Source organism: Aythya fuligula, chromosome 14 (genome assembly GCF_009819795.1).
Source record: "Aythya fuligula isolate bAytFul2 chromosome 14, bAytFul2.pri, whole genome shotgun sequence".
NCBI lineage: Eukaryota > Metazoa > Chordata > Aves > Anseriformes > Anatidae > Aythya > Aythya fuligula.
In genome coordinates, this window is record NC_045572.1 from 18,705,538 (window position 1) to 18,724,876 (window position 19,339).

Genomic DNA, 19,339 nt, shown 5'->3' on the forward strand with positions numbered 1-19,339 from the left:
GGCGCTGGCTGTCCCTCGGGGAGCTCCCTGTCCCCCCCATGGAGCTGGCCACCCTCAGCGTGGTGCAGAAGCCTGCTGACTGCCCGTGGAAGGCTGTGTGATTCAGCAAATGGCAGCTCTAAAAGAATCCATTTTCTTCTAAACTCAAACAGCTCTTTTCTTATAATCTGTGGTCTGGTTTGGGTTGGAGCAGGTACTGAGCTGTGCCTTCTGGCTGAAAAATGGAGTGCGACTTGCCGAGGGCAGTGGGGGCACCGCTGCCCGGCAGCGCTGCAGCTCCGGCCTGGGGCTTCTGATTGCCGACGCTGTGAACCCGAGCACTGCTGGCAGGTTGCGTGCAGCGTGCCTGCGTGTACGTGGGCTGGTGGGGAGAGGCACGCCGGGCTGCCTGGAGGCAGTGAGGTGCATCACCACAAACACCGCGCTCTGCGGGTGCCCCGGCCAAAGGGACGCCGTGCCACACCTCCCCGCGCGGTGCCGCTGGGTGCCCGTGGGGGGAGAGCGGCGTGGGCTGGGGAGCTGCAGGATGCAGGAGCTGGTTCTGGGTGCTGCGAGGTACCCAGGGCTCTGGGCTCGCTCTGGAGAAGTTTGGCCCCCAATTTCACACCGAAGGTGCAAGGCTGAGTCCCTGACACGTGCGGTGTGGGTGTCGGTGGGGTGCGTGGTCTGCCGAGGGGCAGCAAATGCATGACCAGCGGGGATGGATGGGGACACTGTGCTCTGTGTGTCCTCAGAGAAGCTGCCTCCCCGGGCAGATAAGCTCCATGGTATTTATTTAGCACGGAGGAGCTATTTTCTTCTCCTCTGCGTGGGGGGCAATGGTGGTGATTGCTTAATTAGGAGCTGCCACACAGAGGGGCGTGCGAGCAGCAGCAACAAACCTGGGGTTGTGGGCAAGGCACAAACCCGGCACAAAGCCTCGTGTTGGCCCTCGGTGGCTGTTTCTCTGTCCTTCCGTGGTGGCCCTGCAGTGGCCCAGGGGAACCTCGCCGCTGTGCCTGCTGCTTGGTGGTGACGGGCTCGTTGGCTGCATCCCCAGCGTCCTGCTTGTGGCCCCGCTGAGCTCTGGGGGTCCCTAGAGGAGCAGGTCGTCACACAGAGATCCTTCTTCTGCCTGAACCGAGCCTCCTGAACCGAGCCTCCTGCCATCAGTCGGCACCTGCAGGAATCGATGACAGATTTCTGCAGTGCTCGTGTCTGTGCGGGCTGCAGTGCTCATCTCCGCTCCCCAGCAGAATTACACCTGGTGGCGCAGGGCTGCCGAGCGCTGCCATGATCACCCTGCCTGGGGAGTAATTTATGGCCCCAGCGGGAGGGGGAAGCTGCGGCTGGGTTACGTGCTGCTGTCACTGCTGAGCTGTGGGGGGGCCAGTGCAGTGCATGCACCCCGTCTGCTCCCGTGCAGCGGGTGCTGGTGGTGCAGGATGGTGCCCTCACTGCCCACAGCAGCACGGGTGCCCCTTGGCACCAGGATGCTGCACACACGATGTCTGTGGACCCCTGCCCTCATTTCTCGAGGGGCTCTTGGGAAATGATCCCAAGAAGAAGGGAGACAGCAAGAGGCAACTACTGGGAGGAAAATCTGTTTTAAATTCAGCATCGGTGCTGGTTCGGCTCCCTCTTTAGGACTGCTTCGTTTCAGTGTATTCCTTAATTTGAATTGATTGGAACTCAGTGAAGTTTCCCCCCGGGAGCTGCTGTAGGTGATTAGCAATATGCAAGTCCTCTGTGCCGGTGCTGCTGGTGCTTTATATTGTTTTACGCTGGTGACTCACAGACACTGTTTATGATTAAGTGCATTCGCAGGGAAAATGTAATTGATTTGAATGGTTCCTGGCAATCAGCAACTGTCTGGTATTACATTATATTTCCCTCAGGTAAGTGGGATGCCTCTCCTGTTAAAATTACTGTCGTCATTGTGTAACCAAAAAAAAAGAGAAGAAAAAAAAAAACAACAAGCTTGGTGATGACATTGCTTGGTCTGAGTAACTGCTGGCAGCTTGTTTACGGTCCCTCCAGCAGGCTTAGCCCATCGCTGGAGCCGTGGGGAAGGTGTCGGGGGGGCAGTCACCCTGCTCTGCTCACTGCCGTGCATTGCAGGAACCCCCTGGGGCTACCCGTGGGGCACAGCACCCACCCCACAGGCACAGGAAGGGCAGAGGCAGGCAGTGCAGGACACGCGGTGACGGTGCCATCTCAGTGCTGTTACCCAGAGCTGGTGCTGCCCACAGCGTGCCCCTGGCTGGTGTCTGGGTGCGTGTCGGGAGCGAGGCGCAGTTTGGGATGGTAATCAGCAGAACGGGGTCTTTGTGAGGCTTCCCGGAATGGCTGGGAAATTACGGCTTGCTCCGCGTTGCCAGAGCCTCCGGCACAGGCCATTAAGCTCTGTGTGCAATCCAAAGAGTTGAATCGTTCCTGGGGATTTTACAGGTTTCCAGGTCTCGGATCCAAATGGGTGGTTGTCCTCGCAATAGCACCAATAAAGCCAGGCTGTTCGTAGGGCTTCTCGGGCGTGTTCTCCTTGAGAAGGTCTCTGCGCATGAAGTTATCGCAGGCCTCGCGTTTATCTTTGTAATTGCAGCTGTCAGGGGGAACTCTTGCACTTTGGGTTATTTCCCAGGGGCTGTACTGACACCGGAGCTTCTGGAAGTGTGGAGTAGCATTGGGGTGGTGTAGAGTCAGGGCTAGGGGAAATGGGGGACAAAATATCCTAGCGGCCACACCATTTGCATGCCAGATGCTACAAGAGAGCAAACAGGAACCCTGGAAGAGCTGAACTGGAGCAAACGTGCCCGGTGCTCGCCTGCCCAGCACCTCCCAGCGAATGGACAAAGCCTGGAGTCGTTCCTTAGCGAGATGCCTCCGTTAGCGATTGTCAGCCTTTGCTGTGTGTGCTCGTGGATGCAGTACGCTGGCATGATGTGATATAAAACACACACCCCTTGTATATTTTTAAATGGATAAAATGACTTTTCTCCTATGGCTCCGGATGTCGCCATGACAAGCAAACCAAGAGGGTATCCTCTAAAAAAATCAGGATGCTGTGTGTTATTAGTTACTCAAGAGAGTGCTATTTAACACTATATCTCTAAAAAATCGACAATAAATTGACTTAAAAATTAAATGTTAGCAGAAAGCAATACTGAAATATTATTACATCTGGTGGCATTTAATTTTCTGAAAATTGTGGCTGTCCATCCACTTTATTTTCCAAAGCTTTTATTTGTATAGCTCTCCGGAAAAGGCCATTGTTCTGAAGTGTTACAAAATTAAGACATCAATACACTGTCTTGACGACGTTCCCTCAGACAAAAGATTCACCAGCTGAATTGTTTCTGCACACGGTAGTGATGACAAATGAGAGACCAGCCCTTGCAGGGACTTGCACGGACCCAAACGCCAGCCTTACTCAGTGGTAAGAATTAATGCCGAAGTCAAAGCCCTCAGCACCTCATCTTTATTTTATTCTTTCTCTAATTAGCGACAGTTTTTAGCAGTGCTGTTGGCAGCAGTTTAGTTGCCCTCGAATGAAGTTTGTCCCACGTCCATTTGGAGCTGCCGCGGCAGCTCCCGGCTCTGCCAGCTCCTGGGGTGAGTCGGTGCCACCGGCGGAGCAGGGGCTGCGTCTGCGTGCTCTGGTATCGTGCTCCTCTGACCTGGGAAGGAAACCCAACCTGCCCCTTTTTTGGCTTCTTCGTGATAAGGGGGCATGGCGCTTCTCCATCTCACAGAGATCAGGGTAAGGGGTGCCCAGCACCAAAGCTCTCCGCAGCGCACTGACCCCGCGCGTGCCTGGGGACCGCTTCCTCGGGAGCAGTCGTCAGCACTGGGAGGCCGTCGTTTATAACCAGCTCCAGATAATGAGGTCAGCGGGCAGATTCCTCATCCTCTGGAGCAGCCGCGGAGCACAGGGTTTAGCAGCACTCGGATGGTTTCGTTCAGGGGTGGGGGCTGCTCCCAAAGCCTCCCGCTCCCGGTGCTCGGGGTGCTGCCGGTGCCTGGCCCTTCTGTGGCTGTGGAGCAGCGAAGTTCCCGCTTGCATCAGACAGAGCGAGCACAAGGGCTGTAAATGTAATTTATGAATCCTGGCTGCTCCTCTCCCCGTCTGACCGTTAAGCTGTCTCGCTCTCTCCGTTAATTGGACTCTGGGACGGGAGAGTTATAACACGGGCATGCACAGCGAGGAACACGTCTCGCTGAGTCTCGTTAAATTAGAGACTGAAACAAACCTGACAAACTTTCTGGTGAAGAAGAGTGGGGTTTTTATGCGAGCGATGCCTCGGCTGGGGGAAGTGGAGCGGGAGTTTTTGAGGCTGGCTGGGGGGGTTTCCTTCGCTGCCGAGGAGGCCGGCGCAGTTTCCGGGCGCGTAGCGCCGGCCAAGTCACTTCGGGAACGAACTATTTATCTTACGGCTCCCTGAGCCCTCAGACTCCTCCCTCTGTGGACCTTCAGAATGAGCGCTGGTGCTTTTTAAAATGGAGCTATTGACTGGCTTTCCCCTGTCGCGAGCAGTTAAATGCAGCCGGGGTGCTGCGTGCCGCCCCGAGGTGGCCGAGGGGCCGCTTGGCACAGCCCTGCCTCTGCTGCGCCTCCTCTCCCGGTGGTGCTGGGGGGCTGTGGTGGGGCTGCTCTCCCTGCCCTCTCTGAGGTGAGGCGGGAGGGTGGGCATGGAGCAGTGGGAGGTCTGGGGCTGGAAAGCATCCCGGAGAAACTGGGGCACTCCTGCTTCACCGGGAGGCAGCGCCGTGCCACTGCCACCGAGCGGCATCGCTCCAAGCCCTGCCCTCCCCGGGCAGCAGAGAGGTGCTGTGGTGGTTCTGCTGTGTCCTACTGTGTCCTACCGTGTCCTACTGTGTCCTACCGTGTCCTACCGTGTCCTACTGTGTCCTGCAGTGCCCAGCCATGTCCATCCGTGCCCAGCCACGTCCTGCAGTGCCCAGCCGTGCCAGCCCAGGACAGCAGGCTGGTGCAGCCCTCAGGGCTTTAATCTGTGCTGCACGAGAGGCATAAAAGACCTTGTGGCTTAATAAAAGAAGTTTATAACCTAGCAGGAAGCAGCATATTTACCGAGCCTTTACAATTGCAGTTGCGTCAGTGAGTGAAGTGGAGGCTGTAAAGCGAGCGCTTGGAGTGGAGGCGAGCACATCAAAGCCCGTGCGGGGAAGGGCGGCGGAGGGGAGGCGGTGGTGGCAGTGGCACGCAGGACACTCCTGCAGGAGCAGCATCTCCGTGTCTCCACGGGCACGAGGGGAGGTGTGGGCAGTCTGGAGGGTGAATATTTGGGCCGGTCAGACACCGTAACTAGAGTAAATAGAGTTGGTTGTGGTGGGTCGGAGGGGGTAAGATATCACATGCTGAAGCGTTTTAGTTGAACCGTTTCATGCAGCTGCATTGAGCAACACAAGCTCCTTATAAGTTGGGGCTGTTTTCAGGCACTCAGTCTGTAATTTTAATGCAGATATACCTTCTCTGACTGAAGACCAAAAAGAGGACACAAAAACCTGGAAGTTTAACTTCAAGTGTGCTGTGGGAAGCCATCACGTGAGATGCCATTCACAAATGAACACATTTATTTGCTTTGATTATACATTTCATTTTCATATATTTTGACTATACACTTCATCATTTTCCCAAGCAATTTGCAAAGCATTTAATAGCAGAAAGTGGCCATTCTGGGCCTGGAGAGCAGAGTGCAGGTGAGTGAGGTGCCTGCTGCAGAGGGTCCCGTGCCCTGCACGGTGCAGAAGGAACAGCTCCAGCCTCGGGGCCGGGCAGCGGGGCCAGGCCCCTGGAGCCCAGCAGCTGCCAGGGGGCACAGCCAGGTGAGCAAATGGCACTGGGGGTGGGCGGTGGGGCTGCCACCAGTCCCCAGGTCCCACGGGGCAGGGCTGGCTGCGGGCAGGCTCGGCACAGCAGGCACGGTGGAAGCGAGCGGGGCTGCCTGCAGAAAGCGTGGCTCGGGCTGGTGGTGCTGGGGGTGATCCATGGGCTCGGGAGGAATGTGCGAATGAGCTCAGCGGGGCTCTCCTTCCCCGGGAGGAAGGTCGGCCGCAGCTACATAATCCCTCCATCTGTCTGCGGCGTGTCCAGCTATGCACAGCCTCCAGTGCTCGTGGTAGCGGTGCCGGTCTCGGGGTGTGCGGGGAGCTGTGCGTGGTGACCCCTCTCTGCTTCCTCGGCCTCACGCAGCGCCGGGGCTCCAAACCCCCACGGAGCTCGAGCAGCGAGCACCCGCAAGCAGGAGGGCTGCCTGGAGCGCTGCTTGAGGTGCCCTCCACCACGGGGTGCTGGATTTGCTGAGAACAGTCTGTCAGTTTTTATACCAGGGGCTGTGCCTGCCTCTCCATGCCGTTTGGGAGAGATGTGACATTACAATATTTGGCTAAAGCATCTTGGCAATTTAGCATTTATTTGTGAGAGTCAGCACGGAGGGTTTACTCATGTGTGCCTGAGGATTATGTTGCTGTTACATGAAAAAGAGCAATTAGCTCCTGGCAGCGGCTCGCTCTGGCTGGTGAGCGGCATCCTGCAGCTCTGCTGCCTGCTGGGGCAGCACCCACCAGGGCACGGGGCAGCGGGTGGCTCTCAGGAGCAGTTCTCCTGTTGGCAAACCCCAGCAGGGCCACTCAGCCCCGGGCACCTCTCAGGGGTGCTGGGCACAGCCGGACACGGCATGGAAGTCTCAGAGATTCTTGCAAACGGAGACCTTGGAAGAACTGGTGCTGAACGCTGATGTTGGAGCCTGGGGTTACAGAAAAACAATAAATAACCAGATATCAACGACAAACAGAACTGGTGCTCATTAGGTTCATGCAGTTTAAAAATTCCATCCCCTTGAGAAAAATGTGATTACTCAGTTTTCTGACAGCTGTGGCTGGAAGCTGGGAAGACTTTCCCAAGCTGGTTTGCATCACCGGGCGCCGAGCCTGTGGCAAGGACAGGCGCACACTGCTTGCTCTTCCCCCGGGCGCTCTCCCACCAACACCTGCAAGGGCACCGCAGAGCCTTGAAAACCAAAAAGCCTACTGTAGGGTCTGTCAAATGCCGCAACAATGCAAGAGTGCAAACGTTAGAAACGTAGAACTTAGGAAATTGTACCCAAATGTCACTCGTTCTGTGGGTCTTCTGCCGATGCTGCTCCTTGGTGTGGCAGCGGGGCGCTGTTCTGGCCGAGCGGGCGATGCCAAGGAAACTTGTTTATTATCTTTAACAGATCTTTAACACTGTGCCGGAGACCCCGCCGTCGAACTCGCAGCTGCTGCTATCTCGCAAGAAGAGCACGGACTCGAAGCCCCCCTCGTGCAGCGAGCGGCCCCTGACTCTCTTCCACACGGCGCAGCCCAACGAGAAGCGTAAGTGCTGCCCCTGCCCTGCTGCTCACGGCCAGCTGGCCATTCCTGCACCACGACACGCAGCTGCCGTGGTACCGAGGAGAGGTGCATCCTGTAAGAGGATAGTGCCTCGGTTTCCTGCGCTGTCGTGCTGAGAGGGAGTGCAAAGACTGCCTGGCATCCCAGGCTGTAAGCAGGGCTGGGGGGCTGCGTTGGCGCGGTGTAGTGTTGCTGCCCCGGCCCCCGGAGCCTTCCCCGCCTCACGGCCCCCGTCCCCGCTGTCCCCAGCTGCCGAGGCCCTGCAGTGTGTGGGGCAGAGCCCGCAGACGATCCTCTCCGGACGCCCACGGGCACTTTGCCTTTCACAGACACAACAAGCTCAGCCAGGAGGTTCTGCATTTTTCCGCGGATTAGGTACCCCTGCAGTTGAAAAATGCTGGAGATCGTCTTTCCAGTTCTGTCACTAATTGGCTCCAGACACTTAGGTGAAGCAGTCAGCGTGCCCTCCCACCTCCCACGCTGCTGCCTCACCTTGTTCTGTCCCCGGCCATCCCTGTCCCCGGCCATCCCCAATGCTGCAGCAGGGGCAGGAGCCGGGCTGGCAGTGGGTGGTGAGGGGGCAGCGTGAGGCTGGCGTGAGCCCCTCGCCCCCTCGCTGTAGCAGAGAGGCTGCTGTTTGCTTTCCTGACTCTCCAAACACTGGCGCTTCCCTGCCTCTGACTGAGCTCCCGTTAAGGTCCAAGCACTCCCATTTTGGAGGATGTCGTAATAACACGTGGATTTAGGAGGCGGCGGTGGTACCGACATGTACGCTGGAAATGGCGTGTACCCCAGCTGTCAGTGCAGCCCTGCATATCAGCATCTGCTTTGGGGAAATTTCAGCCTAATTAGTTTATTTGCTGATAACTCAGCAGATGTGTGGTAGATGCTGGAGTCACCTGGCTGCCAGGTCCTTCGTGTGCTGTCCTCAGCTTGCCTGGAAGAGGAACCGAGTTCGTTTATTTCTGTAGCTATTTACCCTCAAGAGAAGCAATATTTTCTCAGCTTTCCTCCTGACAGTCTGCAGTCTCCTGTGTTTGTGGGCTGAAGCACGAGGGCTGGGGCAGGGGCTGGAGCCAGGGCAGCCGAGGAGAAGCAGCAGAGGCTGCCCCTGTCCAGAGCTGGGACACAGAAAGAGCCCTGCTTTTGGGGCTCCCAAGCAGCACGGTTCTTCCTGCTCCCGGCCACAGCTGCTCACGGTCTGGAAGGTGGTGAGAGGGCTGTGGGAGCGCGGCTCGCTCGTGCATCACGGGATGAGCGGGGGCAGCTTTCCAGCCATGCAGGCTGGCGGGATTTGTCCGAACCGTCCTTAAATGCAGCAAGGTGCCTGGGGTTATTTGGCAGGCGCTGAGCCTTCCCAGCGCCAGCTGTGTTTGCAGCTGTGCTGCTGGTGCTCGGAGGTTCACTCGCTGCTGGCCGGGGTCTGTGCCTGAGCCGCCTGCTCTGCCCGCCCCGCGGAGAGCTGCTCCGCGCAGGAGGGGCGCGCAGCTGGGTGCTCCTGCCCCAAAATCCGTGTCAGGAGAGGTGGAGGGGGCTCAGCAGCCCTGAACACAGCAGGGGCACCGGCCGCAGGACTCTGCTCCCTGAAACAGGGGCACGGCGAGATCTGAGAGCTCCAAGTTGGAGCTAGGCATGTCCAGAACCAAAGCAGAGCGCACATTTTTTAATACCGAGGGCAATTTAGCCCTAAGAAGGAGATAAGCGGGGCAGTGAATTTTCCATTATTTGATATCTGTTCTTTGGAGTACAATGTCTTTCTGAAACTTTCACTGAGATTCATCATACAAAGCTGTGCGTAACGCTTTGTTATCATGTTCAGCACACAGGATCACGCAAGAGAGTAGATAAGATAATTACAATGATAATTTTGCTGTTAAATGCTCACATTTTTTGCCCACAACTGACCTGGGTCAAGTGTGACCCAGGAACCGAGTGGATATTGTGCAACAAGTGGGGCTAACACAACAATGCACCGCTTTGGTCCTTATCAGGTTTTCCTTCTAAGCGGTGTTTTGGCCCTTTGCTCATGTTTTGTTATGCAGGGTGCTTTTGTCATCCCTTCCGTGGTCCCTGTGAGGGTTATCGAGGTGCCCCAGGGCTGGGTTCCCAGCCACGGGTCGCTGCTCTGGCACCTGGCATTTGGGACCTCTGCATGGGCAGTTTTCGGAGCGGCTCCTCTGCCCTGGCGGTGCTGTGGCAGCTTGGCTGCCCTGCTCCCGGAGCTCTAAGGACAAATTAAGTACCACAGCAAAAAGTCCTTCACTTAAGCTGTTAAAATCATGAAGCAAAACACAATCTCAGCCTCTTAAAAAGGAGGAAATAAAATAAAGGCATGGTTTCCGATTCTGCCATTCATCTCCCGTCCTCTGCAGATGAAACACTTCCAGTTCCTTGGCTGATAGCGACTTTAATTCAATGTTGGCTGGTAGCTGCGTCTGAGATTACACAGGCAATTGACACTGATTTGTTAGGCTTACAGAGCTTATTTTCGGACTTCAGCCTTGGGCAGAAAATGTTTGGAAACAAGCGGACGTCGCGGCCGAAGGCGCTGCAGGCGCAGCTCTGCGCTGCCGGGGCCGGTGTCGGAGAGGTCGGCACAGCCAGGGGCTGCCAGGCACACACCGGCCTGGAAACCTGCACTGCTGGGTGCAAAGATCAAGGACTGAGGTGGATTGGCCTTTTGGGGGGTTTTAGGTCCTTTGGCAGGTGGATTTCTCTCTTATTCATCTGCTGGCTGCTCTGTCCCCCAGTCAACATTTGGAGAGTCCAGCCTCTGCTTTTCTTCGCTCTTGCTTCTCCTTATCTTCTGGATGATCTTTTCCATCCCAAAGGGCTTACACCTCCCTCAGCACAACTGGGGGGCAGAAGCTTCTCATGAGCATGTTGCCTCACCCCTGTTGATGGGCGCGGGGGGTGTTTGGGATGCACGTGGTGCACGGCTCCTGCCGGTGGTGCTGCCACACAGAAACAGCTCATTTGTCCCAGTGCAGCCTCACCCTGAGCTCCCCAAGGTGCTGGGCTGAAAGCAACCTTCAGACGCATGTTTTTTCCTTCTGACGCATGGTTTTGGAGATGCTGGTGTGCGGGGACCTGCTGTCTGGTGTCCAGACACCGTGCTGCCCCGTGTGGCTTGCATGCAGCCCCTGCGCAAGCTGGTGCTCTCCTTCCACCCATCCTGCACCCCCGTGCTTCATCGCTGCCCCAGCCGAGGCAGGGCAGGCAGGGAGCTCCACGAGCTGGGCTCCTCCACCTGCACAGCCTTCCCATACCTGCTGCTGGAGCTGCCCGGGAACCGTGGGCCAATAAATATCTTTAAATTCAGCACTCTGGGGAAATCTCTCTTGTTTGTGAGCCTTTCTGACGTGGTTTAGGGAAAGCACGGCTCGTTGTTCGATCCGCTGTGTGACTCATTGCTGGAGAGGTTGTCTGTGTTTTCCTTTAACGCCACAGACGGTGGCAGCCTGGAAAAAAATCCAGCTGGGTGCATCACGGGAACAGCGGAGGGGACAGAGAAGTGTTGGAGATACCTGCTCCCCTGTCAGCTTGTTGGAGATCAAGATTAATGACATGCAATTTCAGGAACCTGTTTACATCTGTAGACATGAATATCACACCCTTGGCTTTGTGTAAGCTTTGGAAGATCACCTGGGCTGAGCTTGGGCCCTCTTGCTGCCCACAAGCGCTCTGATTTTGCCCAGGAACCAGGAGAACTCGGTGACCCCGGGGAGCGAGCGTGACGAGGAGCGTTAGACTTTGCTCCTTGCCCTGGCACCCACGAACCTTTGGCTCTTGTAATCTTTTTTCTTTGAAACGGTGGCAAAGGGCTTACACAATGCCATGTTCCCCTGTCCCCGAGGCAGCACAGCTTCCAGGCTATTGCACAGAGACCTGAGGGGTTTCTCTCTGCTCAGGCTTAACCCTCCGCATAGCTCAGGGCTTCCTCTTGCTGTTTATCCTTCTTTAAACGTGCACAGGACGTAGATGAGTATTGCATGCTGGCCTTCTAATGCAAGCAGATGTATATATACGTATAATTTGAAGGGATTGAGAACGAGGGGTTCTTTATTCCTTCGTGTTCTTCAGTAGCAATTTGATCGTATTGGTGTGCACAGGAAAAATAATTTCTCTGGAAGATTTCTCGTGAAGGTAGCGCTCGGTGTGCTTCCCAGCAGGTGCCTGTCTTTCAGGAAAGGAGCAGTTCTCTGCGACAGAGCTGCTTTCCCTGCCTTCAGTGATGATCATTGCTTCTCCCAATTACAACTACAATCGCTGCTTGTATGGAAAAGGCACCTTATGAAAAGGAGTTAATGTGATTTGGGGTAGTTCAGCGCAGAGCTGAGGAGGGGACCCATGCTGCAGAGGTTGGTTTGGGGTGCGTAGTGTTTCCACACCTCGGTGCTGAAGTTACACAGATAAGATCTCGTAGCAGAGCATGATGAAGGGAATGAGAAACTCCAGGGAACCCCCAGGCAGTCTGCAGGGAGGTGTCCCCGTGTTGGTGGGCACGGTGCAGCCGCTGTCCATGCGGTGCTGTGCCAGGGCTGGTGCAGAGCCGGGGCTGAGCCACGGGGCTGGAGCTGGGAGCGCTCAGAGCAGCTACAACGAAATGGAGAGGAGAGCCCTTCCCCTTCATCCTCAGCCCCGTCTGTGACAAGGCTGTGCTGGGATGCTGGGCACGGCCAGAGAAGGCTGAGAGTAGTTATTGTCATGTCCTAGGCCGAAGCATTGCTGTGCTGAGATAAACTGTCACTGGGTGATCTGTCCTTTCCTCCTTCCGAAATGTTATCCTACCCTCTCACACAAACGTTCGGCCCTGTGGTCGCTGATTTTAGTCAGAGAGACATTCGTTCCTGTACACAGCTTGCATTCTAATTTTTCTGGGTTATGTAGCACTTTGGAAATCTTTGGGAATGTAAGATATTAATGCCTTAAGAGAAAAGAATTCTTTAAAATATCAGTCATTTAAAATGTACTTGCATCAATAAAAAAAAAAGAAGTGGTGTAATAATTGTATATGGATGTACAACACAGAAAATGTGGCTGTAAGCTAGCTGCCTGCCGCTGGGGATCTGGTGGGACAGTGCCCCGCTTCCAGCAGGGCAGGGATTATTAATAGGATGCCATATGCCTTCGCAGCTGTATGCTCTTTTTTAAGCAATAGCAGCTATGTGTGGTGTCTGATGGTCCTTGGGTTTCGGTGTTTTTCAGAGGAGAACAGGAACAGTATCATCAACTCCAGCCTGGAATCCGTCGTATCTTCAAATGCAAACAGCTTCCTCAACTCCAACAGCTCTCCCCAGCCCAACCTGAACTCAAGTGATCTCGAACTAGAAGTAATTAAACCCAACAGGCCAAATTCACTGTAAGTACGGTAGTAATTAGTGTTTTATAGGCTCTCCGTCCTTAATCTTTAATCAGGGCTGTTTCTTACTCTGAATCCCAGCAGTTTGTGGAAGAAAACAATTTAACGTTTTAATTTTTAATGGGCGCCTAGCATGTGTCCTGCATTTTTAACTCTGCCTAAGTGGTGGGATTAGTGGCTGCGGGCTGGGTCTGCTGGTGAGCTCAGCCCGGGTTATTTTGAGCACACGGGATATTTTTCAAGCAGGGCTCCGCGTTGCTGTTTGAACTGCTTGACCCATCTGGAGATAACTCCAGCAAACACAAAGGACTTTTCTTCTGAGTTAAATCCTATGACTGTTGTCAGTACAGTTGATCTCCAGCCAAATCTGTGCCATTGCTTCTGCTATTGCTTCCTTCATCTGGAAAGTTCAAGGGAAAAAATAGCGACCTTAGCAATGACTCCCCGGGGACGGCCGAGTTATTTATGAAGTCCCCTGGACTTGACACAGCCGAGCCCTCGCACCAGTGGCCGCTCTGCTGCGGGGAATTTCCTTCCTGCCGCGGCCCTGCTGGGCCCCGCCGCATTTTCCCACAGAACCTCCCTCCCCTCCCGCACACGCCAAGAGCAGACACGCTGCCGGTGCCGGGTGGGCCGGTGACCCTGGCCGTGGTCCCTCTGGTTGATGGCAGGGGATGGGTTTGGGGTCCGGGGTGCAGTGCCCGTGCCCCTCAGAGGGGGCTCATCCCCGCAGCGCTGGGACAGGCGAAGGTAGGTGCACGTTGGCAGTGCCCGGGTGGAGAAGGGCTCTGGCTTTCGCCCACCAGCTTCATCTCTTTCCCATCACACTGCTGCCCCTAAAACCCTGTGTACAAACCCAGCCCACCTCGTGTAAGCTGAGCCCACCCAGCACCCTGCTGGGTGGGCAAAGCAGCGTCCGCGGGGCAGGAGCCACGGTCAGGCCGTGAGTTGTGTGCCCTGAACTGAGTTGGGATGTGCGGGTCTCGTGCCCGTGCTGCTGGTGGAAGCCCTGGAGGTCGGTCACATGCCGTTGCCCCCAGCAGGATGTTTTTAGTTTATTTGTCCTCCGAGGGAAGAAAATTATTTGACTTGTCTCGTTGTGACTTTAAAGAATCGTTTGCCAAATCTGCAGTTTTTCAAATTCCAAGAGTTGCTCTTCCTAATAACTTATTTTTTAAAGAAAGTCGTAAAGAAGCGCAGCAGAATGAACCAGTTCAGGCCGTGTGGGGCTCTGGGGAGCGGAGGCGTCCTGCTGTCACCCAGAGCTACGTGAGCAGACCGGAGCAGAACCATTTGCTTGCCACCCATAAGGGGCCTTGACACTTGTGCAAAGTGAAGCGGTGCCTAGCAGGGGAGCCCTGGCAGCACTCCTGCCTCTGGCAACGTTTGTGGCATTGGGCATTTTCCCTTACATCCAGTGATTACACGCACACAAATGTGCAAGCTTTTAGTCAAGGTCGAGCTAAAGGTTAAAAAGTAAGTCTGAAGTGAATACCTCAAAGCAGATGTTTTCTTCTCTGTGACCCCAATTATGTAACTCAAATGTCTGTAATCCAATCTTTCAATGAGAAATGAAGTGTTTGACTTCATTTTATTTTCCTTTAATGCTACGTATAGATGTCTCTTCAGCCTCTGTGCCTGCTTACCCATCAGCCCGCGTCTGCTCCGCACGAGCCCATGCTGTTCCCATACTTATCTGTGCTGCTGGGTTTTAATGTTTGCTGAAACACATTAGTTTGTCTTTAAATATTTGCTTTTAACCTAATTTGTAGTCCCATGAAAATTTGATTGCTGTATTTCCTCTGCAGTGCTGGGGTGGTTAAACACCCAGATCGTTTCCACGTGTGTATTTGCAGCCGGCTCGAGCCAGCTGATGGGGCTCAGCCCCCACGCGGCGTCTGGGGGGCACCGGGGGGAGCAGCGTGTGCAGGGGGGCTGCCGGGCGTGCTCGGAGCACACATTTTCAGACAAGGAAGGGCTTGGCGCGAGTGGGTTTGGTTCCACACCAGGGCTGTGGGTTGGTGATGGTTGGGGTTACCCTGCTGTGCTTGGGGCGGTCACCGGAGTCACTCCCAGCCGCGGTCGGAGCGGTGGCAGCGCTGATCCCCGTGCCCAGCCCATGGAGGTGCAGGGCTCCTCTGCCCCATGTGGGTGCTGATGGGCAGAGGCGAGGAGGAGGAGGAGGAGGAGGAGGAGGAGGAAGAGGAGGAGGAGTGCTGTCTGGGCAGGAGCTGTGGCTGTGCACGGGCTGCGCTCTCGGGGTCGGGGCGCGCGGCCTGAATGGTGCCAGTGTCCCGGCGGCGTTGTCGCTGCTGCCCTGCGGCGCTGCACAAATAATGCCTGCATAAAGCCGTCCCTGTTTCTTTAACCAGCTGAGAAATTTCGGCTTTGCAAAGCCTTGGGCAGCTCTGTACGCTGGAGTCGGCTGCTATTATCTGTTACTGCCGTGCGAGGGTTTCCAGTGCTCCCCTGTAATTACCGGGCCCACAATGAGGAGTTGGGAGCGTGTCAGGGTGCCTCGCTCTCCGCACCCCTTCAAAAACCCTGCCAAACCCTCTGCCAGTCCCGTGAGACCCCTCGTTGAGCCCAGCTTCAGGAGTTTGGTTTTTTTCCTGCATTCTTCACCATTTTCTGTAAGATTTTGGCTGTGGGCCAGGGCTGTCCCATCTCGGGACCCACTCAGGAGGAGCTGCCCGGCCCACGGCTGCAGCAGCTCGCGGAGCTGGCAGAATTCAAGAATTCAAGCCCTGCAGCTGAGGAGCTGTAAAATTCCAGGTGTGAGCAGGCCGGGAAGCCCCGCTTTCCTTCCTTAAAGAAAAAAGGATTTCTTTCTGAACAAGGCACTCTTTGAGAGTACCAGTAAAAAAGGAATCCTGGATTTGGTGCTTCCTTCCCTAATGTGACAACAGCAAAGGTCAGAAAATTAAAAACTCACACAGACCAGAATTTAATTTCATTTTTTTTCTTTTTTTTTGGTGTCTGAAGTCACCAGCGAAAGACATTTCCATGCAGGCCATCGTGCACCAGGGCCTTTTGCTCTGTTCTGCCACTGGGAGATGGATGGGTTTGGTGCCTTTGGTCACCGACATCTCTGGCCCTCGTGTCGTTGTGGTGGGCACCCAGCTCAATGTCTGCATAAGCTCTCGGGGTGCTGCCAGGAGAGGAGCCGTGTTGGTTGGAAGTTTGAGCTGCTCACTGAGCTGCCTGTGTTTGTGTCAAAGGCTGTGAAGCTCCTGCTGCTCTCAGCTCAAGGCTTGCTGGAGCAAAGGCATTAAGGCGGCAGGTTTGGGGGATGCCTTGCTTTTGTTTTGCCGCAGTGAGCACCGGTACATTCGATACACCCTGTGACCTTACAGTGTGTGATGCTTGAAGTTTTGAATGCCGTCTGTGGAAGCAGAGAAGTCTGAGCTTTGTCTCCAAAGCTTCTCGGCTTGCCGGCAGATGCTGGTGCGTAGCTCAGCTCTGCTCCGCGCGGGGCTGAGCCCAAATCCTGCTCCTCAGATCCTCCCAGGGGTCCCTCCCAGCTCCAGCTGCTCTCCCGGATCTCTGCACGTGAGCGGGGCCGGGTGGCCGTGCCGGGTGCTGTGCGAGCAGCCCGCATGGGACGCGCTCTGCGTGCCACCGCCGTCCTTTGGCCGGGGGAACTCGCTCGTTTCCAGGTTTGCCTTCCTCAGTCCTGGCCCTCCGTCGCGAGCCAGGAGGGAAATTGTTTTGCTGCAGGGCGAAGGCTCTTCCTTCCCAGGCACCAATCAGGGTTTTACGATGGGAATGCGTTTATTTATTAGGGCTGGTTTTATTTTTATGGAAAAACTGCTCTGGGCGGGAGTTGTTCTGGTGAGTCAGCAGGGCTGCTGTCCCCTGCCAGGAGCTGTCGCTGCGGCCGCGGGCACGAGGGACCAGAGCTGGCTGTCTGCTGCCACCAACGCCCCACATGGGGATTTGAAAAAAATTCTTTTAAATAGGCACTGATTTTCTTTACCCTCGCCATTGCAGAGAACTTCTTCCTTAGGAAACATGACAAAACAAAAGCCAGAAAAGCCTGTATTTCTAGCACGGATAGATGCTTCAGCTGAAATGGGGAAAGTTTTCAAACACTGTGTGATCACAGAGTACATAAGACTTAAGAACGTTTTTTTATTTTTAAATCCTTAAAAGCCAGCACCTTGCTCTGGTGGCCTGGTGATGCACGCCGGAGATGTGCGCTGGATGGAGCAGTGAGGGTTTCGGTCTGCTCTCTCATCCTAATTTCTTCTTGTGCGTGACAGTGGTGAAGGTGGGGTGAGGCCAGGCGACTTTTCGCCCTGTAACTAGATGGGCTGGATTTTTGCATCGCGACTTCATGAAGTCGTCGGCCTGCTCAGAAGTAGGAGCATGCAAACGATGTCCAGGAGGCTCCTGCCTTCTCTCAGAAGGGGAGATTTGCATCCCAAGCTCACAGGCAGGATGGTTGGAGCAGGTGGGAGAGCACCAGGAACTCGCAGCTAGCCCAGGTGGTGCTCGCCCTGGCCCCAGGCATCCCACAGCCACTGCAGCAGTGCCCCTGCTTCATCCCCAGCCCTGGGGGGACCATGCCGTGCCGTGCCATGCCATGCCATGCCGTGCTGTGCCATGCCATGCCGTGCTGTGCCATGCCGTGCCCGGTGCTCTCCTTGGAGCACCGCAAGCAGCACGTGGCTCCCCGGCTCTCCGAGTGGTGACAGGGCAATTCAATCTCAGGGCTAATTTTAGCAGCTCCGTGAGGCTGTCCTTTCGGAGGGACACCGCAGCTCCAGCCATTTCTGGCGGGGGGGCAGGGAGAGGCTGTCCTCACGCGCCTCGGCCGCGCTGGGCATCCCTCCCACGCCGGCCCCCTGTCTGCTGGCATGGCAGCGCAGGGCGAGCCCGGCTGCAGCAGCCAAACACGAGGTCTCCAAAGCAAGGCCGGCTGCTCAAAAATGCTGCCTGGTGAATCGGGAGAGCCCTGGAGAAGCCCCCTTGGCTTAGGACCCCCACACAGGGAGCGGAGGCTGCGGCTGGGGCTGCCGGCGGGTGAGGGTGGAGGCTGAGCGTGGGACTGGGGGCCCTGGGGAGAGCCTGGGGGAAGCCAGGAAGCCTGACGAGCAGGAACTGCGGCGATTAGAGCCGGGGGGAGTCGCAGGAGGTGTGGCAGGAGGTTTTACCTGCGCAGAGCAGGCGCAAAAATACACATTTTTCTGTGGGGCGGGACGGCGCTGCCGGTTGCGTGCGGGGATGGCTCCAAAAATACCAGGCACGGAGCTCGGGGGAGGCGCAGCCAGCAGCCTCCTTGCCTCGGCCTCAGGAGGCTCAGCCCTGCCCGCAGGAGGATCCTCCTGGCTTTGCTTTGCTTGTCGAAAAACCTGAGAAGGCATCTGCACAGCAGGGCACGGGACGGGATCCCCTGGGCTGGGAACTTGGCTGCACGCACAAGGAAACGCCAGAATTGGAGTTGCCTCGAGGCCCTCGTGCCCAGGCAGGGCATCCGTGAATCCTTCGTGCTTTCCCTCGGGGGATCCGTGCTGGGGCTGTCCCCCAGGGGTGGCTGTCCCCCAGGGGTGGCTGTCCCACGCAGCCAAAGGGGGGCTTTGTGAGCACTTTGCAGCTGCTGCCTTGCTCCTCAGCTTTGGAGTTCAGGGCTTGGCACCTTTCACATCCCTTCTAGGGTTCGCGTGCCTGTCTGCGTGCACTCGGGTTGTGTCGGGGTGATAATTACAGAGCTCCCTTCACAATATCAAGGCCTTTACCAATTGCTCCTGGAATCGGCTTTTTATGTGCGAACCAAGCCAAAAATAATGAACGTTGAAAGAAAAATTACTTGATGAAGGAAGCGTAGTCTGCTGCGCCCTCAAAATGGAATAATTGTGCTTATTTTCTCGCTCGCTTGTTTCTAAAGGACCTACGGGCAGCGGGTTTTTGAGGTCATTCAGGGCACTGGGGTTTCTCCTGGGGTGGTTTCCCCAACAGAGCTGCTGTCCGTGGGGTTGGGCTGAGCAGGGCGTGCGGATGAGTTCCTGCGTTAGGGCCCCGTAGGAGCGTGCCCTGGGGAGGTGCGGTGGCCAAGCGATCCCATACCTTCATTGCCCTGGGGACTCCGGCCTTAGGGAGATGATAGCTTTGGGAAACTTGGATTTAGTCGTCACATGTCTGTTTGCATTTTATTTTATTTTCTGATTGACCAAGTATGGCGATTTCTTGCCCTCCGTGGATATGGAAAGAAATGAGGAGCAGATCTGAGGTCCAGTGGTCATGAAAAAAATAGCCCAGTCAGTGTAAGGAGGAGAAGCTACTCCCATGTGCTTCTGATTTACAAGACCAGAATAAATCTTCATTAGGCGTCCCAGTTAAAACTTGAACTACATTTCTCCTTCCCTTCCCAAAAACGAAAGGCCTGAGAGCCAGGAGCATCATGGGCGTATTGAAGGGCGTAAGGTGGGACGTGCAGGAATAAATAACCTCCTAACAATGCAAACAGCCTCGCAATTACCACTTGTAACACACGTAAGCAAAAACACCCAAGAAGTAAATGGATCTGTAAATGCTGCTGGGTCCTTGCAGAATTGATGTCACTTTTTCCACTCTGAAAAATAACCACATAAACGTGACGCAGCC

The 19,339-nt window shown here is 55.6% G+C and overlaps 1 protein-coding gene across 2 annotated transcripts in view; it reads left to right on the forward strand.

Moving 5' to 3' along the window:
• The window catches only part of ARHGAP26 (Rho GTPase activating protein 26), a 119,481-nt gene that overhangs the window by 81,222 nt on the left and 18,920 nt on the right, over window positions 1–19,339 (forward strand). For both annotated transcript variants that reach the window (XM_032197243.1, XM_032197244.1), the window contains exons 19-20: window positions 7,215–7,353; window positions 12,580–12,733. In XM_032197243.1, coding sequence (XP_032053134.1) covers window positions 7,215–7,353; window positions 12,580–12,733 — 293 coding nt within the window. The remainder of the gene's footprint in view (window positions 1–7,214; window positions 7,354–12,579; window positions 12,734–19,339) is intronic.